Source organism: Crocodylus porosus, unplaced genomic scaffold (genome assembly GCF_001723895.1).
Source record: "Crocodylus porosus isolate Cpor-Errol unplaced genomic scaffold, CroPor_comp1, whole genome shotgun sequence".
Classification (NCBI taxonomy): domain Eukaryota; kingdom Metazoa; phylum Chordata; order Crocodylia; family Crocodylidae; genus Crocodylus; species Crocodylus porosus.
The window spans coordinates 4,635,794-4,663,191 of NW_017728925.1; the positions used below are offsets into that span (position 1 = coordinate 4,635,794).

Below are 27,398 nucleotides of genomic sequence, written 5' to 3' on the forward strand. Positions count from 1 at the left end.
TGGGCATCAAATAGGATTTGGTTTGTCATATTCACGTTTTTGTGGTAGCTTTTATCAGTAAATTGTCACTGATGGGGGGAGGGTGAGCACAACAAACAAGCAAAAACAAAAACCATCCAATGAAACAATTACATTAAACTACAAACCTTCTCCCATTATCATTGCTGCATTTTAAATTAGCACATTAAGCATTTTAATTTACTACCTTTACAGTCTCATCATGAGCGAAGAAACATTTGACTGTCAAAATGATAGTACTAATAATGGTCATTTTCATCTATGGACTCTATGCATGCTTTATAAAATATTTTTCTAAGGAGATGTTGTGAACTGAAAAACAGCTTCGGGGAAGGAATGATGGGAAGTGGTTGAGAACACAGGACGAGGAGGCAGGAATGCTTGTTTCTCTCCAGATGTCCTCAGTGACCTCCTGCAAATAACGTACCTATATCTCACATTTTCCATCTTAAAATTAAGGGAAATAATACAGCTCCTCTTCCTAGACCTGCCACTACCATTAGTATTATTAAAACTGGTTCTGCTATTAGAATTGCAGTACCACCTGAAAGAGCCCGAGTCATGTACCGTCATCCTGTTGTTCCAAGTAGTATTCAACCACAGAACAAGGTAGTCTCTGTCTGAAAGAAATTCTTACAACTTGAGTAAAAACCAGAAGTTCAATAAATATTTACACAGTGCTATAAGATCCCTAAATAAAAGGTGCTACACTAATATTATGATTGGAGACTTGTATACTGCAAATTTGTAACTACCGTATCAGTCTTCTGCTGTTATCTAAAGCCACAGAGCCTATCAGAGAACACAGTTGCAGGTCTAAGAGTAGATTAGGGGAACATTTTAGAAGGGGAAGTCTAAATGTATGTCCAGTGCAAGAACATTTGAACCTTTTGCAAATGTAACAAAGCTGGCTAGTCCTTGAAAGAAGAGAAAGTTGGTGATGTGCAGTCAATAAAACCAAAACCTTCTTAAAATTATAGTACTTTAGGTTTTTATTTCTCCAAATGATTAATCTTCCACAGAATGAAGAAAGTACACTTGGCTTATAGTAGCTGTTCAAGCCATTGATAAATTTACTGGAAGCTGGCAGTTGAGAAATATTGACTTTGTATAATTGTTTAATGGAGCATTTTCATCTTGGCCTGGATCAGATTACTTCTTTATGAGCTACTGTGAAGATTTGCTCAGTATAGATTTGCTAATATCTGGAGAGAGAGAGTAAAAAAACAAGCTTGAAAGCCTAATGGTTTGGGTTCACCACTAAAATTCTTTGTAATTTTTTCCTGGAAAAGAAGGGAAGAAAAGCAAATTTTCAAAACGAGTGTAAGTGAAGACAGCTAAATAAAGACCAGGTAGTTCTTTACGTGTATAATATTCAGGGTGGAGAAATCTGAGTTCCCATTTTAGAGAAAGCCTTTGTATTCTGTACACTAGTTAGATTTTGTATAAGAATAATATCTTACATGGTTAATTTTCAATAGTAAAGCTAATCAAGTGTTGTTCCATGGAGTTCCATATAGATATGTCTTTGTTTTTTGAAGCGTGATTAGGTCTTGAGAAGTGATGATTCCACTTACAGCATAGGGCTCAGTGTTTTTCCTTTCATAATTCCCCTACCAATTTTGAGTAGTTTGAGAGTTAAAATGGTGTTTCATCAAACTATCAGAACTGTCGACTGACCTTAGGATTTGAGTCAGATTTGGTCCTTTGCTATTTATGCCTTATTACCTGTAATAAAAATCATGCAGTTAGAACTTAATTAACAATTCTGTTGATAATACACAAGCTAGAAGCTAATAGATCACACTTCTACAACTGTATGGGCCCCTGCAGTGCTAATAAGAATAACAAGTAGTAAATCATTATATTTTTTTTAATTGAAAAAACAGCAGACATGTTTCTGCAGTCATAATGGGATCAAATCTAATGACTAAGAAGGGGAAATTTAAAATGATATAACTGAAAATAGTGGAGTTATATGGGTATCAGGCTGGTATTAGTGAGATCAGAATCAGGCCTTCCAGTACAAAAAAAATCACTTTTCATATAATTAGTGGAATATGGCCTCCTTTTATTTACAGTGTTATATTTCTTATACGTTCTTTCCACACTCTGCTACATGTTGCCTGGCAATAGTGATGACACATAAATGGTGATGCTCTTAGAGATTACAGGTAACAGACAGGGCACTGGGAGAAGTGATATCCATCGTGTGATCAGCCCTTGAAAGCGCTTTACAGCCGTGTCCTGACAGAAGTGCACAGCTGCAGAGCACTCTTAAAAATGCTCAATCATGAGACAAATTCACCCTCATTTAATGAGGGTTCAGATGACAGTGATCCAAAGCCCAGCCTGCACTTAAGGGTGGGGGTTGTGGTATATGGCACAGGCTGGGCAAATCCCAGACTGGAGCTCCCTCCCTCTGCCTAACCTGTAGACAGCACCGGAGCTGGCAGACACAGCTCCCAAGTGGAAATTGAGCTCTGAAGTGTCTCCACCTTCCACCAAACAGCTGACTTCTGTTGGGTTGGGAGAGGGGTGGGGTGGAGTGGTCATTGTAACTCATGGTGCTTTCTGTGAAGCACCATGAGTTACAGTGGGGAGCTGCATGTCTGTCAGCACCCACAGCGTTCCATCTTGGCCAAGGCAAGAGGGCTTTCAGTTCAAGATAAAACCTTGCGTTCTGTGTTTTCTAGCCTCTGACAGACTGTGGCGCTAAATTAAAGATGAATACAGCTGCAGTCACCTGCACATTTTACATGATAGCTGCAGTTTTCAGACGCCTCGTAACTTTCCAGTATGACTGTAAACAGGTATAGCTCATGCACTCTGCTCACAAAATATCCCATGTCAGATCAAATCACGCAGTATATATTTTCAAACAAACAAATGCAATTTTTCAATGTTTTAACTGTTATTAGTTAAATGTGGCTTTGGCAGTTGTGTCCATTGGAGAGTTCCACTGGTTTTATCCCAGGGCTTTGGCTAAATGATAAATGGTATAATTCTGGATGTGACTTGATGTTTGAAACAGGATGAAGAGGAAATGGAAGAAGCTACAAATCAAAAGCTTGCTCTTCAGAAGGCCAAGGAGGTAGCAGAAGTCAGTCCCATATCTGCTGCTAACATTTCCATAGCAGCGTAAGTGTTATTTTATTTATTTGGGAAATATTATCAGTTTGTTTCTGTTTTTCAGACTCGATGCATGTCTGTTCTATTTCAGTGCCTAATACAACTTGTAAGCCCTGCCATACAGTACAAAGGACTAATGGGCTTTAAATTGAATACTTGGTGTTAGTTACTTAACCATGTGTGTGATTTAGCTTTTTTTGTAAATTATTTTTGTTTGAAATGTCTTTGTCTGAAAAATATGCATTATTGAGGGGGGTTTTTATGTTGCTTTAGGAAAGACTTCACCAGGTGAACTGTTAACATTTCACTTAAGATTTTCAGTGCTGAAAGCTGGAAATATGTGTGTAATATACATGATATAGTTCAGTTACAGCAATCAGTGCTTTCTGAATTAAAATGTAAAGACAGCCTCCTAAACTGTAGCCACAAAATCAGCTATGCACATTCTTTGCTTGCTCTCCCAAAAGTATTAGCATAACATAAAGCAGGGAACTTGCATATGAAAACAGACACTCATGCACACCTGGTGTATGTTGAGAAGCATCAGCTTGCAAATAAAGACGTTTATGCATACATACACATGTATTTTGTTATCCCAGTTTGGAAGAAAAATTCACTCTTGGGGCCAGCTTTTAAAATAAAGGAACTTAACAGCTGTGGGTGGAAATAGATGTCCTCGTATCTGTGAGGTCAGTTGCAGTTTTACTAGAGTAAGGACTTCAAAGAACTCCCTTTTGTAAAGGGCACGTTGTGTTTATGTTCCTTATGATCTGTGTTTGAAAATCTAGGCATCTTGAATATACTTATGAGCACACATTCATTTGAGAAGTTTATGAAATTCCATGAGGGAAGTTTGAGAGTGTTAATGTGAAAAAGACACTATCCACCCTTTTGCTAAGAGCTGCACAGATTTCTGGACAGTCTCCAGTCATCAGAAAAGGGCAGCTCGAAACTGCTCCAAGTGCTGGGGAAGACTTAACCTATTAAGAGTAATTTCCTGCTCAGTTTTATTCCAAAATATCTAGCGCCTTATTTGACTACTCTATTTCCTAATATATTTCCCTCAATGTAAATTAATCTCAGGAGGTCTTGGTGTGTATTTAATGAAGAATTGCATTGTTTTAGTGAGCACGTGCAATAAAGCAAATGAAACTGGTTCACTGAATGTGAAAGAAAGTGAAATGGATTATGCATCAAAGGTAATTATTGTATTACTATTGTCATTTTTGTGCAATGCTTATTTGCATCCATAAAATGAATATGTGTTCAAGAATAACTTAAAAGCCCCGTATCCTATTTACTTCAGTGGGTCCAAGATTTCATATCACCTTCTTACTTACTATAATTTTATTCCACAATGTTTCATTGAGCTTTCATCTGGTTTTCAATATCTCTGGTCCAGTTTTGTGACCACAATTAAATGTAAGTACTAAATTGAAGATTCCTTTTTATGTTGTCTGCGTAGACATAATGGCAGACACTTACATGCCTGTTTTGGAGGTACCTTCAGGCAGTTAGGCTTACAAATGAATGCAGCTGAAGGTGCAGTAGATATTTTTTTTCATATTTAATAGCAGTAGAAAATTGTCGAATACTGGAAGCCATGTTTGAACATTTAGGTCATCTTCTATGAACAGTGTGTCTCTAAAGCAGCTATATCTGCAATATAGAAGCCAGTGATATTTGCAAGTCAACTATAAAAAAAAAAAAAAAGACTGTATGCATGAGTGACATTAGCTTAGGAGACAGTTTTGGAGAATACAAGCTGAGGAGTTAAACAAGTAAACATAAATACAGAAAGATTAATGGTAAGGAGGTGGGTACACTGTGCGGATAAATTGTTGCTTGATGTAGGTCAGATTTTCAGCAAACATCTGAGTTGAGGTGTAAATCCGTCCCTGCAGTTCCTTCCCTCCCTCCCCCTTTCTGACATGGGCTCATCTCTACAAAGGATCTTGGCTATTGCAGGGCTCAGTGTCACAGCTCCTAGCATTCAGGTAAGTTGGTCTCTGGAGTAATTTAAACATTTTCAGTGATAGTGTTGATGTTAGTATGCCTCTCTGCACACCTTTTAGTGGGACTCTTGAATGGTATTACTAATGTAGAGACTGTTTTTTTGAGTTCTGAGAACTTACAAAGATGGCAAAACTGACCTGGCAAAGTAGTGATTCCTTTTTTCCCCTTCCCCTGTGTTTAAGAGTAGGATGCTGTGCTTGTTGTTTTGCTCCTGTCCGTGGTTATTTTGCACAGTATAAAGGAGAAAATCTTGTATACTTTCCTGCTCACTCCTGTTTACTCATCTCAGCAATGCCTCATTCAAGTTGCACTTTTGACGCTACTAATTAAATATATGCAATGTAATGTGTGGTGCTGCCTCCAAGTTTTCTGCCCTTGTGCATTGTTGCTATATGTATATATAGTATGCTTTCACTTGCATGTGGAAACATATACGCTTGTCCATATACCTGTTACTTGGCTGTCTTAAGTGCTTCTGTTCTTCTGTGGAATATAGCCCCCCTGCCCTCTCCCCCCAACAACCAGCAAGCTCTAAGAAAGGCTCATTGTCGTGTATTTTAGGTTACTTATTTAGTATGCCAGCCTGATTTCAGTGTACTGATACTTCAGAATTTTGCAGGTGCATAGGATGCTGCATGAGCCAAGAATTATTTGCAGTTGATGGATGGTGAAGTCTTACTACTGAAATTTGAAACTGTTTTAATAATGCACTGATTACTGCAGTGAAGTAAGGATATAATCTGTCTTATAACTGACTGAGAAAGCGCTTTCTTATAATATTGAATCTGTAACTGGAAGAAGCAATGAAGTAAGCTACTACATTTTTTCAGTTCCCGGTTCATTGCTTTCTGTGGTCTAACTTATGCTCTGCAAAAGAGACTAATAGAAATAGATTGTTTTGGCTAAGGCTTTGCTTTTTCACCTGGTGAACTCTATCCTGACTAGGCTTTTTCTTTTTCAGGATCAAAGCTGTTGCAGGACATTTTTTTTCTGTTGCAATGTTTGTTTTAAAACAAAATATTTAATCTCTATTTTATTTTACGTTTTAGTTTGAGCTCATTGTTACATTCTGGTTTTGTGATTTTTTATTTTTTTTCTGTTTAGCATTTTCCTTGCTTTATTGTTTCTTGAGGTGAGTTTGAGTTTGTTCGGTTTCAAACATCCAGCTTTGTCTTTTATGGCCCTCTGTGTTGTACAGCATTTAAATTGCTCAGCCTTTGAACTGAGTTACTGTACTAACAGATTGGCCTAATCAATAAGCCATTGGTGCAGCTTCCTTGGTGGTGACAGTGGAGGCAAGGGGGAAGTGCAACGTACAGGAGTTCCCATTTGATTGTAAGACTGACTACAATTTAGAACAAGATATGGAGAGCTAGGAGTTAGGGTTTTGATCCCTGCTCTGCTGGTATGACCCGGAGAAGTCAGGGCAAGCTATTCCATGTTTCTCATCTAAATGGGGAAGAAGGGAGGATTAATTATTATTCTTGTTAAGTGTGACGTAGTCAATGAATGCATGATGTACTGTGAGATGCTTATAGGAAAGGCACCAGGGAAGCTGATAGCATCAGAATTGTTCATATTATGATGTAAAAAACCTTATTTTTAAATATAATTTTTGGTCGAGGAGTTTGACTGTTCATAAAACTTCAGTCCTAAACTCCTCACTTTTGAGTTCCTCCTTTGCCTCCTCTTTTTCAGCCAGAGATGCACCAATGTCATGTACAAAAGGGGCTGCTTTAAATAGAAATACACACAAGCACCTTTCACAGTTCAGTAGACTGGTCTGATGGGCAAGTTATGATTTATAAAGGAATTTGAAGGCCTCTACACAAATCCTATTCACCACTCATGTTCGTAGAGTACCAGTACTGAACTTATGTTTAAAATAAATCACCTTTTTACTTGTTTATTTGAGTGTTTTCCAATGACCTGTCTCAAACTCTTCTTAGGAAAAGTCTTAAAATAGCACCTGTAGCAGCAAAAATCAAATGCTAAATTTGTACAAACTACAAATTTGTAGTTGAACTATTTGTAAAAAAAAAAAAAAAAATAGTTGTGCTTATCATGCTAGTAAATTTCCTTGTTTGACAGTGATAATGGTTTTTAGTTGTAGCTGGCTCCCAGAGTCTAATAAGCATATAGTCCAGTAGGTTCCCAGTGGAAGATTTAGATAGGGGAGGAAATCCTCTCTTGTGATGGCTGTAAGACTAGCAAACGGTAAGGTGACAGTTCACACATTGTATGCATTCAGTCCTGACTAGGATTTATCTACATGACTGACCACTTGACTGACCTCTTTTTAAAGTAAATCCATGTGGTTTCCAACTCACTCTTATTCAGTGTTTGGATAAAGGCTCACTTTCTGATTTTTGCTGGTCACTTACATGGTCATTCAAGGCCATTTTGTCTATGATTTGCACACCTAGCTTAGACCTCCTGTTCCCATTGTATATAATACTTCCTATATTGATAGCTCTGACACAAAGGAGCTGTCAACTCATTTCAAATGGCCAAGTAAATATTTGAGACTGCAGACTGGAGAGCAAGTACAGTAGCACCTTGTCGTCTTCACAAAATTCTCAACAGTTATCGGTCCCTTTTGTACTGATTTGGGGTTGAAGACTGGGAGGGTCATTTTGTTTCCTCAAGGGATTGTGTGTCTCAAAGATTTCATATTTCCTTTTGTCTTTGGGATTCTTTGGTCTGTTCTATAAACATTGTTGGGCATGGCTGTTGGTCATCAGTCGAACCCTGCAAGAAATATGTCTGAACACCTGGCAAATGACAACTATTGTACATGGTGATCCACAGACTAGAAGAGGTGTTCTCTATATCTTGCTAGCTTGCCACTGTTTTACCTTCCTTTTTTCCCCCGTAAGTGTATTGGTATGTGGGTTTTAGTGACCTCTTCCTATAAGTTTGCCTTTTTGCCCTTGCTGTGGTTAACTGTGAACAAGCAAACAGCCTCCCCAATGAAAAAGAAATCTTTCTTGTCCTTTCTTTCTTTGCCTCTCTTTGTCTCTTTGGTAAGTAGCACCAAGCAAAGGACAAATACCTCCTCTATTTCAGTTTGAAAAAGCAGGCTGTTTTTGCTTTGTGGTTTTATATTGTGTGGCATCAGTATGATATTAGTTGGTTGGTATTTAACAAGAAGGACTCCGGTAATGATACCAGAGAAATGAACATGAACTTCTGCAGAACTTGCATAATGTTGTTTGGCCAAATGCAGGGATGTTTTGCAGCATCGCAGTAGGGATCTCCATCCTGGACTGCACCAAGTGAGGCTATGATGAGCATGATAAATTTAAGTACATTGTCAAGGGGTTTTGAGATGTGCTTTCAGAAATAAAAGGCAAAATTCAACTTCTGGTTCTTCCACAGGCACTTCTGCACAGTGCTGGTCTTTTTTCCCCCCTCTGAATTGCTAGTAAATTAAGCCAGATCAGTATATTGTGCCTCATCCTGAGTTTCCCCACCTATTTTACTCGAGCTGTTCATTATGTGTGGTTAAGATATTCGTGCAGTTTTAGTGTCCTGGGTTGCAGGCTTTACTTAGCGTCCTGTGGATACTGCACCTAGACGCATCAAAAAATGAAAGGAGTCACCAGCAGAGATGATCCTCTCAAACAGTAATTCCTTTTTGAAACATGAGAATGTTTCATCACCAACAGGTTAAATACTTCATTTGTTTCAGGGCAGGATGTTGCACAGTAATTGGAAGTCAATGCAAGATAACTTTATAAAACTGTTCTTTAAGTTTAGCTATTCTAAGCAAAACTAAAGAAGTATCTTTAATGATTGATCTGGCACATGGGTTATCTGAGCCCCTGTGATGTAGCATTCATATATATCCTCTGCCTTGTACTACTTTACTGTTATAATATTCTGCTTATTAATATCCTATTTTTGGAACATATATATTTAAAATTCCACCTGATCATTCTGCTGTACACTGCCCATCTCCTCCTCAAAGACAACATGATAGGACTTTGGGGCTTTATAGGACCAATATTTAACATGTATATGTATATAAAATGAGAACCGAAGTGTCTGTTAACTTCCTGCCTTAAGAAGCACAAGCCCCATCATCTCTGTTAAGTTCAGCGGTTTCTGCATTTAGAATTCCCTCTCTCTGTAGAGGCATGCTATGCAATCACAAGTGTTGAATGGAGGGGAATCTGCCAAATGAAGTGCAGATCAAAATAAGCTCCTTTTAAATGCTCAAGCTATTTCTTCAACAGAAAGATAAACTCTTGTTTGAGACGGACCGTATTTCCCTGGTTGCCCAGGCAGCTGGCATGTTCTCTGGGCTGAGCCATTTTTCACTAGCGTCGCAGTGATCTGAGTTAGCATTAGTAGGTTTGCATCCTCAGTTTGGAATAAATCTTTGCAGCGTATTCCATAAATGCAATCTTTACCTGTCTCTGGAAAAGCCTTTGCCACGGGGCCCTGAAGGTGGCTTTCCTCAGAGAACTTTCACTGTGGGTGTACAGCATAATGAGGCATAAAGTCTTGGTACCATCTTGTGGCTTTTGGTTCACCTTTTTAATTTTTCTTTCGGTTCCGCTTTGATTCTTCAGTTGTTTTCCTTTAACTAGAAGACGGTGTCTCTGTGGCTTCTGCACTTTCTGAAGCTTGCCTGGGTTCCATCCAAGATGCACGCGGCCACCTGCATTCGATAGGACACAGCCTGTATGAGTCTCCTCCCGATGTCTCTTATGCTTTCTCTTCTCTTCTTTTTTTTCTCACTTTTTTTTTTGTTTTTTTGTTTTTTGCATGTGCAGTTTTGTAAAGCAAACTCGAGGTACTGTATCTCGCAGCTCGTCAGTCTCCAGCGTAAATTCACCGTGAGTTGCTCTCTGTTACAATATTCAGTAAATGGATTTATGATATATATCAATATATTTATAAACCTCCCTATTCCTGACCTTCCTGATGCCTTCACCCTTCCCTTTTTTTTCAAAAGTCATTCACATCATTTTGGAAAAGCCTCCAGGCCAAGATATGGTGGAAAGGCTGGAAGGTGTGCCACATTGCCATAAAATATTTGTGATTTGGTCGTGAGCAACTCTGTAGTGTTTTGTACATTGAATGTGAATTTCTTCCACCTCCTTCCCTTTTTATTTCTCTATTTTTTCCTTTATTCTTTGTCCTTTCCTTTCATCTTATTTTTTCCTCCCTTTTCCTCTTACTCTCTTCACCTCCTTTCTACTGTTTTATGGCCAATCTTGTTCTCACTTTATATTTTTTTTCCTATAGCGTTACGCACTGGGCTAATGGCTTTGATGTTCCACCAGTGTTTGCACTTTTTGTTCGTATAAGAGAATGGGGCCTACCGTGAGTGTGCTCTTTAAAAAGAAAGCTGGAGGAGGAGAACTTCAAAGGGACCTAGCTTCTGGAAACGGGGCCAGAACAAGACAAAATTTGAACACTTTGCATAAATAACCTTGGGAAATTTGTAATAACAAGAGCATCAATCAGTCATGTGCCCTCAGCTGTCTCCGGGCTTTGGGTTTAATGCTACAGTATCGGATTGTATAAATGAAGCATTCAGCCAATTTTGCTATATCTTAGAAATTAGTAATACAGTGGGAGCCCTTCAACCATTCCACCCTCCTGCAACAAAAAAATCCCATCAGCCTCATTGTGAATCACAGGGTCCCTTTATAGCACAGGTGCAGGTTTGTAGAAAATGCCTTTGTTCCCCACTGAGTCATGCAGCAGTGCTTGTCATTAATCCATCCAGTGCCTCTGCTTTGAGTTATATTTTATCACTGATGTTTTCTTTCTACTTCTATGCTTTTGGGAAGACAAGTACAGTTTAAACATGCTAGGCCAGACCCTCTTAAGCACTATTACGGGGCTTGATGCACCTGAGGAATTGGAAAACAAGAAGCTGTCCTGTACCCACACTTCCTGATTCCCTGGGGGTCCATGCCTGTAAGACAGCTGTGGCCAGGTCTACACAAGTAGCATTTTACTAAAATACTGTACTGTTAGTGTGGGTGCACCTTATGCCACTAAAATTATACTTTTGCTGACATGGCTTATTCTAGTCCTCCTCCAATCCTGAGTAAAGTTGGTTACGCAAGTATTGGGTATCACTAGGCCCATGCAAGAAGCCTTTTGCAGGCATGGCTGTGTCAGAGATTACATGTCCTTGCACTCTAACCAGCATGGTTATGCCAGCAAACACTTTGTAGTATAGAATTGGCCTTAGAGTAGACTGGTCTGTGTTTACTTATATGGCACTGGAGAATTCGCTCCGTGTATGGAGAAACTATATTGGCACAAAGTTGGTGGAAAGGATTCTGCCATCTCCTAAATCTCTCTGACATACCTTACACTAGAATAGAAGAAGAACAGATGGCAGAGAATGAGGTGAGGGGTCATTGGATGGGCTGGAGCAAAGCAGTGCTATGCTACTCTAGAAGTATACGTTACCATTTTCTTGGTAGGTATTAACAGAGCTTTCACTGAGCAAAATGCTTGATTGACCAAACAAATTTATTTGATCCTATAGGCACTTGTCACTGGGCACGTCTGCTTGAGATGCTAACTGTGCAGTAGCCTAATCACAGCGTGCAGTAGCATGCCGGACAAAAACCATGCTAATATGCTCCGGTGCAGTAGTAGTAGGCTCTTGTGCAGTAAGCGTCAATAAAAACCCCTGTGCAGGCACTACTGTGCAGTACTGCAAGTTACTGCACATCAATTTAGTACTTGTTAACAAAGTACTAGATTTAATGAGTAGTAACTGCGGGGCATTAATGAAAGTGTAGACATACCCACTGACTGTGTTCAGTATTCAGGTTAGACCAATAGCATTCACTGGGTGCATCTATACAAGATGCTACATTGCCATAGCAATGAGTTATTGTGCTGTAACTTGTCGCTATGGTGACATAGTGTGACCGGGCACAAACTGTGACCCCAGCACTACTGCACAGTAGCAGCTAAAAATAACAGTGTGACAATGGGACTGCCAGTTATTGTGCAGTCATTTAGTACTTCCTTAAGTACTTAATGCTTTAGCACTTGCTTAAATATTAAAGGACTGCACAGTAACAACTGCATAGTCCAGTGCACATGTAGATGTGCCCGCTTTGATCTAACCCATTAAGAGCCCGATTTCTATTTATTATATGTTCTCTTATACACAGTCTTTATATTATCACAGCAGTTGAGGATAAGGATGATTTTGGTTTCTATTGAAATATTGTATTTATTCGATTCCAAGACAACCCACCCCCCTTTAACATTTATAAATTTCCCATGCATAGAATCTAATTATGGGGGATCATCTTAAATTCAGAGTCACCTTGGATTTGGGTAGATATGGTTTTTAAATTAAAACAACCACTGCAGTATCAATGCAGTTATATGAGTATAAAGATGCCTTTAACAGATGTAGTCTATTGCTCTTCCCTGAGGAACTTTTGATATTGGTATAGATACTTTTATGCCAGAATAATTTCAGCCACACTATGGGGAGTCTTACCTCTATAACTATACTGGAATAGTTAAAGGGTTCACTATTTTTGTGTGTGGAAAAATCTGAGATCAGGTTTTATTTATGTAATGTGCTAACATTTTATATTTTATAACCCAGGTTCATGTCAAATAAGATGTTTAACTACATAGTTAGACACCTAAATAAGATTTTTCTGAAGATGCTGAGCACCTGCATCTTCTGGTGAAGTCAGTGGCAGAGGTGGGTGGCAGTCATCACATTTGAAAATGTGACAGTACTAGTGATAAAGGGCACTTTTGTAGTGGATTTATATACATACAGTATCTAAAAGAGAGAGACAGGGTAGCCATGTGTACACAGTGCAGTAGATAATGGAGCACTGTTGGAAGACCATACAGGAAATTATAGCCACTACTGTTTTGTGAATGATGGGACAAATTCTGTCCATGGTGGCAGGCAGTTCCCACCAACTTAAAGAAATGTTGGTTTTCCTAGATCAGTTACTCCCCTGCTTACAGTCCTAACACCATAGTGTGGCATCACCCATCCAGCTCATAAAAGAGTAAATATCTAGGAGGGAAATAACAAAGTTTAAATATCCCTTATGAAACCTATTTCCTTGTTTGCACCAAAGCATCGTTCATTCACATCACTTACTTCACTGTGGATTCAAAATCTGTCTTCTGTTTTATCTCCATTCTCATAACAGAAGGGGCTTAGCTTCACGGTGCTAATGTGTCTTGTCTCAGTACTTATATCAGAAGCTATGAGTTCATACTGGGAGCTAAGCCATAACACAGTCTGGGCTGTACTATTACTGCAGAATTGTTGAAATGTCTCACTGAGGTTATAGCATGAGTAATTTAGAGAAAACAACTCATTTGGAAGGAAATGCCATTTGATTGGATTTAGGAGGACTTCTAGGTACTTAATGGTTCAATGTGTTTAAGCTAGATGTAGGTTTTTGTTGAATCAGGTTTAATACACTTGCATTTCGTTTAAAAAAAAACAAACTAAGCAACAGCATTTTTCACCCTTCTAATTTTTTGCTAAATATATAATTAGTGTTCACAGTTCATAACATTGGTACCAGAATCTTGAGGTCTAAAAGAAGTTCTGTTAACTAGTGGCATCATGTAATACCATGGAAGTTAAATATTTTTCTGGAAATTTCTCAAGACTAGAAGTTGCTAAAAGAAAAGTCTTTTAAAAGTTTCCAGTGTGTAATCAAAGGATTCAGTTTAATAAACTAATAAGGTGTGGTATGCCTGATTGGTGATTTTATTGGCTTCAAAAACTGTGCAATTTTTACTGAAACTAAATTTCCATGGATTACAAGAGAATTTTTGCTTGAGTAAAAGCTTCAGGCTTCAGCACCAAGTGATTGTACTACCTCTTTGGCTGTCTGAGATGTAAATAAATCGATGATGGCACCATTCTTTTTGATGTTTCAGGTGCTAAAAATGTGCATTGCAAAAGACTGTATTACTAGTAGAATCCCTGGGATATTTCAGTGAATTGGTAAAGAATTATCAGAGTTTTCCTTTCTAGTTTCCCAGGTCATATACAGCTCAGCTCTGCAGTGACCTAAAACTATCACCAGCACAAGGCTGTTCACTTCAGTAGCTTACATGAAATGCATTAACACTTTGTTTCCTTTTCCAAGTAGACAGGTGTCAATATGAGATGGATTGGATTGCCTCATAGGTCTTTATTTTAATCTTCTCCCACAGTGGGACAATGAAGTACTACAGGATATCAGCCCTTGTTCTAATAAATTAGTTGGCTGCATCTAATCATCCAGTGACCGTAATATAAGAATTAAATGCCTTTCAGCCAATTGCTCCAGGCACAAGCTGCTTCAATACCCTCCAGCTATCCCAGAGTCTTTCTCTGCCTGGATGGAGTCAGGAGAGAGCACAGCAGAATATTCACTATTTAACAGATTCATCAGAGTGACCCCAGCTGACCTCTTACTGCTCAGCTGATTCATCACAATACCTACCTTTTATGAAAATCCTCTATCAAACTGGCACAAGTGCTCACATTTGTTGCCAGGTTTAGCTCTGTTGGAAGGCAGTGTAGGGGAGCCAGCATTTGGTATTTAGATGGATGTCTCCAGCTTCCAGAAATATCAGCAAAGTTGATAACTTTCACCAGCACTACAATCATAGTCCTTTTTTTATTTTTTCAAAACAAATGAGATGGAAATGGAATTTCTATATGAGAATAATCATAATAAAAAGTTAAACTGCCAATTTTATTGCATCTTATTGATCTGGGAAGTTGAAATCAGTTACAAATATAAAGCCATTTCATAATCCAGTAATAAGCACCCAAATGTTGTGCTTCTATTTTGAACAAATATTCTATTAGAATTGAAGTTGGTCAAAAGTTAGAATTTCCATAGTCCAGCTTATTACAGAGTGTAAAAATACCATATTTTCTTGAAAACAGGTACCCCAGAATATAATACACACCTTGTTTTGAAATGCAGAGAGAAAAAAAAAATCCTTCCTTCTAATAAATAACTGAGTAGCAGCAGCTAGGGAGCTGAGCCCACTCATTGTTCTTCTCCCTGTGGATTGCTGCAGGTGTTACTTTTTTGGTTTCATCTAGTAAGTGGCAGAAACTGCTTTCATCATATTTCTTGCATATAATGCACTTCACAGTTTCCAATAGCTGAGGGCTTTTTAGAAAAAAGGTATGCGTTGTATATGGGAGATTTTTTTTTTTGATTTTTTTTTTTTCCAACTGTAACAAAAAGTTAAAGTATCACAATTTTTCACAGAAGAGATATGCCATTATTTGAGAAGCTATCATTCTATTATGATAATAGCCACATTACATCTCACGTGATGATGCATGCTAATGGTGCTCCATGATGCAACGTGATGGTTTAACCATCTGGGAGACTACCGTATGTCACAGGAGAAAAAATTTAATCAAGTAGTCCTGTCCATAGATGAGAACATGGGCATATAAAATACCCAACCAAAGCTCTCAAGAAGTAGGTCAAAATCTGAAACAGATTCATATCTGACTGTCCTGAAACAAGGTATTATAGTTTGCTTTGACTAAGCACAATGCATTAGTTAGGTCAGGCCTAGCAAAGCTAATTAGTTTTTTCCTAATACAACTTGAAGTCTGCAGCAAAATCTAAATCAGAAAATCATTTTAATTTCAGTTGTGTGGGCATAGCATTTTATGTTGCAAACAATGCTTCAACAAAAAAATTCCAGACCAGCTCCAGTCAGAAAATAGTTAACTACCATAGCTAGAGTCTGATATATATTGGATCAAATTCTGAACTCCTTCCTCAGCATTTATTTTGTCTTTATTTAAATGAAAATCCTAAAGACTTGAGAGCATATTTTTAAAGTTTTTATTTATATAATATATTAAAATAGTTTTGGAAAGTAATGTGTGAATATTTAGATGAAGTGTTCTAAATTAGCCTGATTAAAATTCCCTAGCTGATGAAGAAGTTGTTTATACTTAAATTTACTCAAAAATGCACACTATTTTCTTGACTAATCTAGGCTGATTAGTTAAGGTTTTATTTATAAGATTTATAGTTTTTTAATGAGAAAATACAGATTCTCTAGTTAGGAAACCAGTGTACTAAAAAAACCCTATCAGTACGCTATTTGTCTTAAATGGCCATTTACCTCAGTTAGTTAGCCTGGAGCATGGTGGTGATAAACCAAGGTTGCAGGTTTAATTCCCTGGATGGACTAGATGATCTCTTGAGGTCCCTTCTAGCCTTACACTGCATCAGTCTCATAGAGAAGTAAGTTGTGTATATAATAAAGCTGAGCAATACAACATTTATGCATTGGTTTATTATCTGGTGTGTTAAGTGTCTTATCCCAAGCAATAGTATCAATATCTACCTTGATATGTCAGGCCTGAGAAGAATTTCAACTGTTGTGTAGGTAGGCAACAGGGAGAAAACATTTTTTCTTGTTTCTTTCTTCCTTTTTTTTTCCTAAGAGAAATTAAACTCAAGAGTACATAGATGATGTTCTCCCTAGCACACACCAGCAACAGATTATGGGCCATGGATTAGAGGTGGTCAGCATAACTTTTCTTGGTAGTCTTCAGGACAGAATATTTTGAGAACCAAACTATCCATCCTGGAGCTCTGGAAAGGAGGTGGATACTTTTCTGCAAAGATATATGAAGAATGATCAACAAAGAGAGCCATGGTTTAAAGAACGAAATCAACAGCACCAACAAAAGGCATACAATCCAAAGGCTTATGGTTGTACGCCCTGTTATAAAGGATTTACACTCACTTCAGACCTGACACAGAAATATTGTACTGTGCTGCTATGTGCCATATTTAGTATTCTAAAGAGATTTATGGTTGCCTTGTTACCTTTGAGTAATTTAAAATTGAACTTGGTAGAAAAGTGGGGAATGCATTATAGAGAATAATCTCATTGTAGCTGCATTTCTCCAATCTCTTCTAAATTTTTTGTGTGCAGCACACATGAACTGTCCCCTCCTATGCATGTAGTTAAATAATACTGTTTTCCCTTAAGTGATGCCCTTGTGATACCATTAATAATGCTGGTGAGTATGTTCAAAAGCTCCTTGCTCCAAAGAATTTACAGCGGCAGAGAAGAAGCTATTGAATGTGTTCGTGTTCCAGTTACTGTGAGAACTTGTAGAAAACAAGAGTCAGCTAAATTTAATTGGACAAGCAGAGTACATGTTTCCTCCAGTTGCTGCAGCTTTCACTCTGAAAATCCCTAAACATTGTCTCTGGAAAGATCAAGCTGTTCTATTGCTTTACTTCCATTTTTCAGACAAGACTGTGCACACCATGAATTGCTCTTGTTGTTCTTAGATAGTTTGGATATGATAATTAGCTGAAGGCATGCTTTAATTCTGTGGATTTTGTCTTTACTACAGTTTGTATCTCTTTGTCCTCTTTTTTTTTATTTAACAAAAGTGTAATCATTACTTGCAAACATCGCTGCAAACTAATTCTCTTGCTCCTTCTCCTTGGCTTATTAGTGGCTGGGAAAGCTCTTTTTTTTGTTGTTTTTGGAGTGTCACCCTGTGCTAAAAGTGTCACTGTTAGTGTTGTGATGTTAGTATTTATAGATTCTGCAAAGCTTGGTGAGTCTGTAATTTTGCTGTCTGTGTTAAGGAAGCAAATTTTGCAAAATAGGCTTCATTAATATGCAAATTACTGTGCTCCTATAGGCCCCCCTCAGTAGTGTGTGCGCTTAGCAGCAGCTTCAGCTTTCACTTATCTGTAGTCCATTAACAATAGAGCACTGCACCTTGAGAGACTTGCATTTTTAAATGGCTAATTTGTGGTCTTAACATGTGAAAAACAAGTAATACAGATGTTTCCAGGGCAAATGCTTCCTGCACTGGTAGGTCAATGGCCTAGAACTGACAGAAGAAGAAGTTTTTTATCAGAAGAAGCAGTCCTTGCTCCTCAGGCCTCAAAAGATAACTATTATCACTCAAGCAAGAGCAAGTTTAGTGCACACAGTAAAGAAAAACTGATTGTGTACAAGCATACCCCAAATCACAACCAGACCTTATTTTCCTGAGCTTGAGCCTCAAGGGCGAGACTTTTTCCCTATCACAACCCAGTCTATAGGCTCCCAACAGTACTAGATGCCTCTAGATGAGCAGCACAGACGAATGAGCCCCCTGGCGAGTTCTGAGAGCTGGGGAATGCTTACACAGGCACTGCATGGATTTTAGGTGGTGAAAATAGTGGGTGGGCTTTCCATGCTTTCCTTTAGTTCCCTTTAAAAGCTTTAAAAAAGTGCAGTAAGGTAATCTGAAATTAGCTCTCAGGCCGTGCTCTCTACGCAGTAGACAGCTGTGAGAACAGGAGACTTGGTATTTGAACACAGGTGTGTTATTTCTGATTTTGGACTTAAATCAGATTCCTCTACATCTGCTTGAATGCCCTCCTCCCATCCTTTGTGAGCATTTAGGAACATTTTGGCCTCTTTAGCAAAAGCAGCCAACAGCATCCTGAGTAAAATGAAGGAACATGGCAGATATCTAAAATAGAAAGCATTTTGGACAGTTCCTATGATATGACATGACATCCTCTGAATGTTGCTTCCCAACGGGCCCAAGAAGCATGACAAATACTGCCAATCTGAATCGGCGTGCATAACCTCACTGCTGGTTTCTTCTGTCACTAAGGGAAACTGGAACAAATGTTGTTATTTTTTTTAAAGAGTCTGTTTTCCAGGCTCTACTGCCTCTTCCAATGTTGAGCAAACCTTGCAGATTTACCATCCCCTTTCGGGGTTCATCTGCCTGTCGGGACTCACTAGGCTGACTGATAGCTTGGTGCCCTAAACAGGAAGAGGTTATGGAGTAATACATAAGGGCGGGGAGGAGAGAGGGTTTTTTTTGTGTGGAGAATCCTAGGATAAGCTCTGTTCTTGTTTAAACTCTTGTACATCCAGAATAAAGTCTTTGAAGTCAGTGAGGTTACCTTGGCTTTACATTGATGTAAATGAGAATTTGACTCAATTTTAGGATGTCTCTAAAGAAAAGAGAGCAATAGGAATAAAAACTTCTCCTTGTCTAGTTGGTTAGGCAGAATCCTTATTAGCATATCACAATGAGAAGCTAACATCTTAAATGGTGCCTTAAGTGGCTAAAAACCAAGGCATCCAGGGTAGTGTCAGTGGAGCAGATCTTTTCTTACTTTTAAGAGGGAAGAATGGGATAAGTCTCAAGGGCCTGGGGGAGGAGCAGTAAAGAAGCTGTCATCAAATCTGTGGGCATGCGTGTAACTCTTCGGATTCCTGTCACTTCTAACAGGTGTGTTGAATTGTTTTTCCTTTTCATTTACGCCTTTGCACAACCATACACCGATGGGACAGGTCAACTCGTCTGAGATGCTTGTGTGACCCTTTCCCAGTTTAAACAGGAGGGTAATAGTGTCAGGGCATTTGGGGAAGGGTTCTTACCCGTGGATTTTACTTCTTACCTCTTCACCACCAAAATCTATTGAGCTTCAGGTTGAATTATTTAAGGAAATCATTCACCCAGGCTTTTCCTAGCGAAGAGGGGCAAGTCTGGATTACTTAGAAAGTTATAACTGTTGTTTAGGATTTTTATGAGCGGTGGTTTTAATTATGCAATTGTACACATGACTAGAACATAAATAAATTAGTACAAAAGCTCTGTTAAGTAGTGCTGTTCATGTGTGGGGATGGACCAGCAGTCTGGGTATCCCACTGGCTTTATCTTCTCATGTGTTTTTCTGCCAGTCATTTTATCCTCATTCCTCTGTTTTCTTTGGCTCAACCCTATAGTTCCCTATTTCAGGTGAAAAAAATCTCCATTTTATTAAATTTATTTTAGAGAGGTGGAGTAAAACCTGGTCCTAACTAGCTATTGATATTTGTTTTTTCCTCCTCTGTTCTGCAGCAAGCAGCAGAACTCCTCCAAATCCAAGTCTGTTTGGGAACAGAGGACCAGCCAGATCCGAATGCACAATTTCCGAGCCAGCTGCGAGGCACTGTACAATGAGCTCGACCCAGAGGAGCGGGTGCGCTATGCCACCACCCTACACATCCGACCAGACATGAAAACTCATTTGGATCGGCCTCTGGTGGTAGAGCCAAGGACTGAAGGTCGGAACAATGTCAATAAACTAAGCCCTGGAGATGTTCAGGAGATTGAGCAGACCAAGACCATCTCTGCCGAGTGTGCAGAAGCTCCACGGAAACATCACCGGCATCGCGAGAAAGACAAGACAGGAGAGCAAGAGAAGAGCGACATGACCAAGGATGAGAACGGGGAATCTGGCACAAACAACAAAGAGGAACGACAGAGGCAACACAGGAGCCGCAGCAAAGAAGCGGAGGGGAGTAGCAAGGAAGGGAAAATTGAGCGCAGCAGAGGCCAGGAGGGGGGGAAGAGGCATCATCGCCGTGGGTCAGTGGAGGAAGGGGCTGAGAAGGAGCACCGGAGGCATCGGACTCACCGGCACTCAGCTGAGCGGCAAGGCAAGGAAGGCAACGGAACAATCAATGGTGCCAGAACGGAGCGGCGTTCACGTCACCGAGGTGGGTCAAGATCGGGGAATCGAGAAGGAGATCCAGGCTCAAAAGGAGAGAATGGGGAAGAGCCTCACAGACGGCACAGAATCCGGAACAGAGCTCTGTCAACCTATGACCCAGCGGAGAAGGAGAACGGGGAAAAAGAAGGAGATGTTGGGGAAAAGGATCATAGGAACCATCAGCCAAAGTAAGTCAGCACTGCTCTTGTCGGTGCGCCACCTGTCGGGGAGGAAATCCCCAAATACATCTGAGCAAAGAACTTCCTCGCCTTTTAAATGTTCCCTGTGGTTACCATTAAAATACGCTGTACCATCCCCACGTATTGGCAGTCGCAATGTCAGCTAAACATTACTGAAGAAAAACAGGTTTAAAATATGGTGTGAGCTTAACTGGCCAATGCAGTCTTAAAGATGTCTTGTGCCAAAATACTCCTGATTCAGCCCCACACAGTCCCTGCCTGTAGTAGGCGGCTCTAGGCTCCCTACCAGAGTACTATTGTGACCCTGCTCCTTGGCAGACTTACCACCATACAATGCACATAACAAAGGTTGCAACAGCAGAATGAATTGAGCATAGTAGCTTTTCACTGTGTTTTGGACTATTCTTATGTTATATTGTAAGTGTTATTGGGATAGTTTTGGTTTTGTTTTCCAGCTTATGGTTTTGTAGGGCTTTTTATCATTTATAAGTGGGTCTTAAAAAGTATTTTACTTTTAAGTATAATACTTATTTTAAGTTTTATTTCCGGATTTCAGAATCATTTATTCCCATTTTACAGAGGGAGAAACAGTTTCTGAGGTCTGATTAGTTAATGTTTGCAAAGTACTTGGAGACTGGCAAGCAAGGTACTTCACTATGTACCTGCAAATTATTGCACTTCAATGGTGACAGAGGAAGAAAATATTTTAAAAGAATGTGAAAATCCAACACAATCCTTGAGGAATGGGATACTAGTTATACTTAACCCTTAGAGTGCTACTAGGTTTCCAGATTGTCATTTGATGGGGTGCATAGAAGGATGGGCATATTCAGAGTGCCAGTTTCTAGGCTTTTTTCTTGGCAGTTGCACATCGATTGTAGTAAGATCTCCTAGATCTCTCCAGTGCAGGGGTGGGCAAAATGCAGCCCACGAGCCAGATGCGGCCTGCAAGGCCATTCTGTCTGGCCTGCGGGACCCTAAAAATTTAGAAAATTAATAGCTACCTGCCCCTGGCTGCTTGTCATGCGGCCCTTGATGGCTTGTCAAAACTCAGTAAGTGGCCTTCCACCCGAAATAATTGCCTGCCCCTGCTCCAGTGTGTAGTGAAGAACTGTACACACTGGGATGGAGTTGTGGTTCCATTTTTCTATTCCTCCACTGTTCCCCCAAGGGAGCAGAGAGGGACTAGAAATGTACCTGGGTCTTACACTGACCCATAATGTTGTTGGGACCTTTAGTTAAAGCATCCACACCACCATTTTTCAGCACAGGGATGCTAATACATGTGACGCTGGATTCTGCTGGGTCACAATAATTACCATGCTTCAGCAGATTCAATTAATCAAGTCTGCCTCAACGTGCTATAATTACAGCACATCAGAGCAACCTCAGTGTGTATATATAAATATATATATATAGCTGCCCCATTGTAGTACTTTAAATACAAAGTAATCTCTACCATCTCCCTTCTGTAAAAACTTCTGATTTATCCTAGTGACCTGTGGCCAGAATCTGTCCTTACATGTCTGTTGAATCCAGACAGGCTTCATGCCCTGTCTTATTTTACTGCATTGTCATGATAGTGATGTGCGTTTTCATGGTACTTTATAAATTAACTTAACTTTGTAAATTAACTTAGTTGAAGCTCAGTATTTGAGAGTAAGCAGCAAATACATATTATCTTGACTCCATCAGATTCTGATATCTCAGATTGTCTTTATGGGTACCTTACAGAGGGATTAAAAGATATGTGATTGATTGGCTGGGCATTTATGTCTCCCTCAAGCTTTCACAGTTTGCCATATAAACATGTTATAGCACTTATGGAGCCCATGTGGTTTTGAGCTTGCAGTAGAAATCTCTGCAGGCACTGACTTCTTTACAAAGGCAGTAGCTACAGTTTCAGCATTAACCATTTCTTCAGCTTTTTCTCTCTAACTGTTTTTGACATGTTGGAAATAACCCAAGAAATATCCCAGGCACAAACATCTCTTGTGGTGCTAATTAACAACATAAGGGAGCACCAGTAGGAGAAAGGGGGGAAACTTCCATAGACTGGCTGAGGCTTGAACTTGCTTCCTCCCCCCAGGGTGAACATACTTAATTTTTATCATTCCCTGGGAATAAATATAGATTTTGGCTCCTAAAATCCTCTTGATCCTTGACTGTAACAGGTTAGAGATTTTTTTAATATCCCTGAATTCTGAAAGTTAATTTGAGAGTCACTTAGAGCATATGACAAATAAATCAGCAGGGCTTATTGGAAAGCATTTTCATGTGTAATGCTTCTACGACAATGTAGTACTGAGTGAATAAAGCTGCATAAGAAGTCAGACATTAAAACACAATCCCTTTCTGCCTGATATTTAGTCAACAATTAAAGTAGTGGGAATCTAAGTGTTCTGCCTAACTTTCACTAAAAAAAAGTTTCTGCAGCCCCATCCTGTTCCCAATGAAGTCATTTGCAAACCTCCCATTGATTTTAATAGGGAAAGGTTGAGCCCATTATGTCCAGAGCTATTAGTTGGCATGCTGTGGATACCACATTCGTTTCTATAGTCAATATATTGTTATCTCAGGGGCAGCAAGTGAGTGCACAAACAAAATTTTATGATGTTATGTTTAACTGTTATTGGAGTGAATGGGAAAATTAATCACCATGACACATTTAGAATATTTAATAGAAAAATAGGGATAGAAGACAGAATTGGCTTTATAGCTCTAATAAAGTAATTGTAAAGGCTGTGAATCATTGGCATGGGATGTATCTCACCAAATGAAATCCTGGTTAACAGAGGTGAATTGATGTATTAATCTTACTGTTGCACCTTTTATTCAAATGGATCCCAAAACACTTAACACATTTCATAGATGAATCATTCGCACAGGGATCACTGTGTTTCTCACTGAAATACAGCCATTTCTGAAGTGCAATGCAATAGCTAGTTAGCTGCATATAGTAATGTTATACAACAGTTTAAGATTGGAAATGCGGCATGTCATATGAAACTTCAGGGAGAATATAGGGGAGATGAAGGTAGATACCTAATCCAGAATGTGGCTGATAAAAGAGACTAATGTTACTAGAGCTGTATAAGAGTCATGGGATCCCCACCTCATGGGACCTCAGTTTTATGTCTCAAAAAGTGGGGCTTCCAGCTGCGTATAGCCTCCTCACATCATGTATAGATGTTGGCACAGTAGAGCGAAAAAGTCGCTTCCATTACACTACCTGCAGTCTGTAGGTTTTCCATAAAGGTCTCCCATTTAGAAATGCCTAGGTTTTGAATAGGTTTGCAATCACTATTCTTCTTTCTCAGGGAAAACCAGTGCGAGATCGAGGCTGGGGCGAGTGTCAGTGTCGTCCCGGTGCAAACCCTTCCCAGCACATACCTGCAGAAAGTGCCTGAACAGCCGGAAGATGCTGACAATCAGAAGAATGTGACTCGGATGACTCAGCCGCCGCTGGACAAAACCACCACTGTGAACATCCCCGTTACCATCACTGCACCACCGGGGGAGACCACCGTCATACCAAGTAAGTGTCTTTAAGGGCCTCTCAGCCCCAAGGAAAGTTGCAGACAGAAGTCTATATTTCCCAAAGAATTCTGCCAAGTGGGAGCTGAGCTCTTTCGAAAATACGAAAGTATATTGCCATGTAATAGAGCAAAGGACCTTGGACTAATTTAAGTTGTAATAACAAACATGATGTTGCTAGTGTGTATTTCCTTCCTTGCAATACACCTGGGCAGAGGAGTTGTCTGTCTTTCTACTTTTTTTATCTTTTTTTTTTTTTTAAAAACCAGGCTAAATCTCTAGAATGAGATGAAAAAGTTAGCAACAAAAATGGGGAGAGGGGAGAAATGGCCTAGAGAAATGTCATGTCAAGTCTGCTTCTGGTTCTGATGTCATTGGGTGACAGCTTTGTGCCATTCTTAGTTCTGAATTGTCTGAGGAGCAAGTCCCTGGCTTCTGCATGAAAGAGGAGGTTTTTTGTTTTTTTTTTTTACTTTTTCTCCTTTAAAACCAGGCTTTCCTAAGCAGCTCATGGATGATGAGAGACCTGTTCAGACATTGAGCATGTGTGCTCTTCAGAGTGTACCTGCCAGTGCCCAGAAGCTGAAATACTAAGGTTTTTTTCAGCATTTAGGTGAGGGGAGAGGTAATGAAGTCGTCTTGGTTCTCTTCACAGCTCCGAGTCTTGCTTGGTGTGTTTGGTTTATCGTGGACAGTTCACTTGGGGCCTGATCTTCAGAAGTTTTGAATGTTCACAGTTCCTGCTGAAGTCAGTAGGTCCCTTGGCGATGCTCATCGCTTCTGGAAATGTGGCCCTTTGACCTGTTAAAGCCTCTGAGTGAAAACTAAGAAAAATGCTTGCTTTTTAGCTATGTCATGAGCCTTATTTTATTAATGTTTGTCATAGGCTTTGAGAACACCCGAGTGCTACCGTATGTTATTAATATTAATACACCATTTCACCGATTAGAAGTAAATAAGATTAGCCCCATATGGATACATCTCTATCAGGAGTATTAAAATGGTTAAAGCGTGTGTCTCTGGAGCAGCAGCAACTTTAAACTGGTAAAACTGCATACCAGAAGAGTTTGGTTTATCCAGAACAAGTGTTTGTGGGAAGTTGTGAGCAGTTTGATTAAAGGTTGTCACTGAATGTGTTCTAATTAACAAGGAATCTTGTGACATGTCTATACTCCTTCATTATGACTCATATGAATGGGAAATTGGTGGTTACTTCTTTGCCTTGTGGACTTATACCCTGGATATGTCCACTAAACACTCTTGCTGAAGAAGGTGAGAAGGTTCCTGTCACTAATACTTTAAATATACCTTTTTTCTTTGTCTTGTTTACTTTTTTTTACATAATACCAGGTCCCATTCATTCCTCCCCTCAGTGTATAGAGGATGAAATCCTCACCTAGAAAATACTTGTGGCGTGGGACTGGGCCAGGGATAGAAAGGGATGTTTTGGTGGCATGGCTGAAGAGGCCAAAGGAGGATCTGTGAGAAGGGAGGAATGATCAAAAATACAAGTACATACTGGGTGACACTTAACTGGATGGCAACACTGCAGAAAATGATCTGAAAGTCTTAGTAGATCACAGACTCGATATGAGTCTGCAGTGTGAAGCAGCCACACAAAGGGCAAGTGCTGCTTTGGGATGCATCAGTAGAAGCATTAAATGGAAGACATGGGAAGCAGTGGTGCATCTCTACCCAGCACTGATTAGACCTCATCTGCAGTATTGTGTACAAATTTGGGGTTCACATTTTAACAAGGACCTGAAAAAAAGAGGCTCCAGAACTAGACAACAGAAATGATAAAGGGCGTGAAAGGCAAGTCACACCAGGAGAAGCTGAAGCAAATAGGCATGTCCAGCTTGTGGAAAATGTGTTTCAGAAAGGGTATGATAGCAGTCTTTAAATACCTGAAGGTCTGCCCTAAAGAAGAGAACAACACCTTTTCTGTCACTGCAGAGAGTAGGACAGCAATCAATGGCTTGAAGTCACAGCAAAGTAGTTTTAGATGGGAAAACTTCACTGTTAGAAGAGTGAGGCAGTGGAATAGATTGCACAGGGAAGCTGTTGAATCTCCAGCATTGGAGGTACATAGGCAGGGGTTGAACAGGCGTTGGTCAGAGATGACCTCGGCATAGCTATGCCTGTGTTCTACTATAGGTATTTCCCATGCTTCTGGGCTTTGCTGTTTGCCTCATGGGGCTGGGGTGGAATTTTTTCCCCTCTAGCTGCTACATTTTCCTCAGTAACATTGGGTGTTGGCTGCAGCCAAGACTGAGAAGTTTGAGTTGGGTGTACCAGAGCTCCTGCTAGGACAAACTCAGAGATTCCTGCCTAGAGGGTTTTGATTAGACCAACTGCCATATTTGGGACCAGGTAAGATTTTTACACCCTGGCCAGATTGGAATAGACCACGGGGGCTTTTGCCTTCCTCAGTAGTCTTCTTCCAGGGATCTCTGCATATTTTAACAACCTATGCAGCAGCAGGAGGTTGGCCACCATGGTCCCTCTGCTTTACCAATGGCGGATTAGGGTGTTATGTCTTGTGTTGTGTCTGGGTTGACTGTGTAGTTTTGCTAGGAGAGTGGACAATGGATTTGTATGAGATGGTTTGGAGAGGGGTGATTCAGGCAGGGGTTTGGACCAGATGACCACTAGAGATCCCTTCCAGCCCTATTTCTCTGTGATTTCCTTAAGTCTTAGTAACTGGGAGAAGCTTCTAGAACAGCTGCGTATTTTGCTAGCAGAAGCTGATCTGAAAACCAGGAGGTGAAAATTTAGGAGACGTGGCTCAGACCTGGCATCTCTGCTGATACTTTTTCCTCTTTATGCTTTTGGCCATATGAGATTTTTAACACTATTACTGTATTCTGATACCACTGCCTATCAGTCACAATTTACCAGAGTCTGACTTTCCTTGCAACTCTGCCATATATGTAACCTGAGAAATAGGAAG

At 39.8% G+C, this 27,398-nt stretch overlaps 1 protein-coding gene across 4 annotated transcripts in view; it reads left to right on the forward strand.

Moving 5' to 3' along the window:
• Positions 1–27,398, forward strand: part of CACNA1B (calcium voltage-gated channel subunit alpha1 B) — a 475,064-nt gene that overhangs the window by 337,891 nt on the left and 109,775 nt on the right. For 2 of the 4 annotated variants that reach the window (XM_019540607.1, XM_019540609.1), the window contains exons 17-20: positions 3,053–3,159; positions 9,951–10,013; positions 20,075–20,896; positions 24,229–24,446. In XM_019540607.1, the coding sequence (XP_019396152.1) occupies positions 3,053–3,159; positions 9,951–10,013; positions 20,075–20,896; positions 24,229–24,446 (1,210 nt within the window). The remainder of the gene's footprint in view (positions 1–3,052; positions 3,160–9,950; positions 10,014–20,074; positions 20,897–24,228; positions 24,447–27,398) is intronic. The other 2 variants (XM_019540610.1, XM_019540608.1) reach the window with 1 other exon arrangement.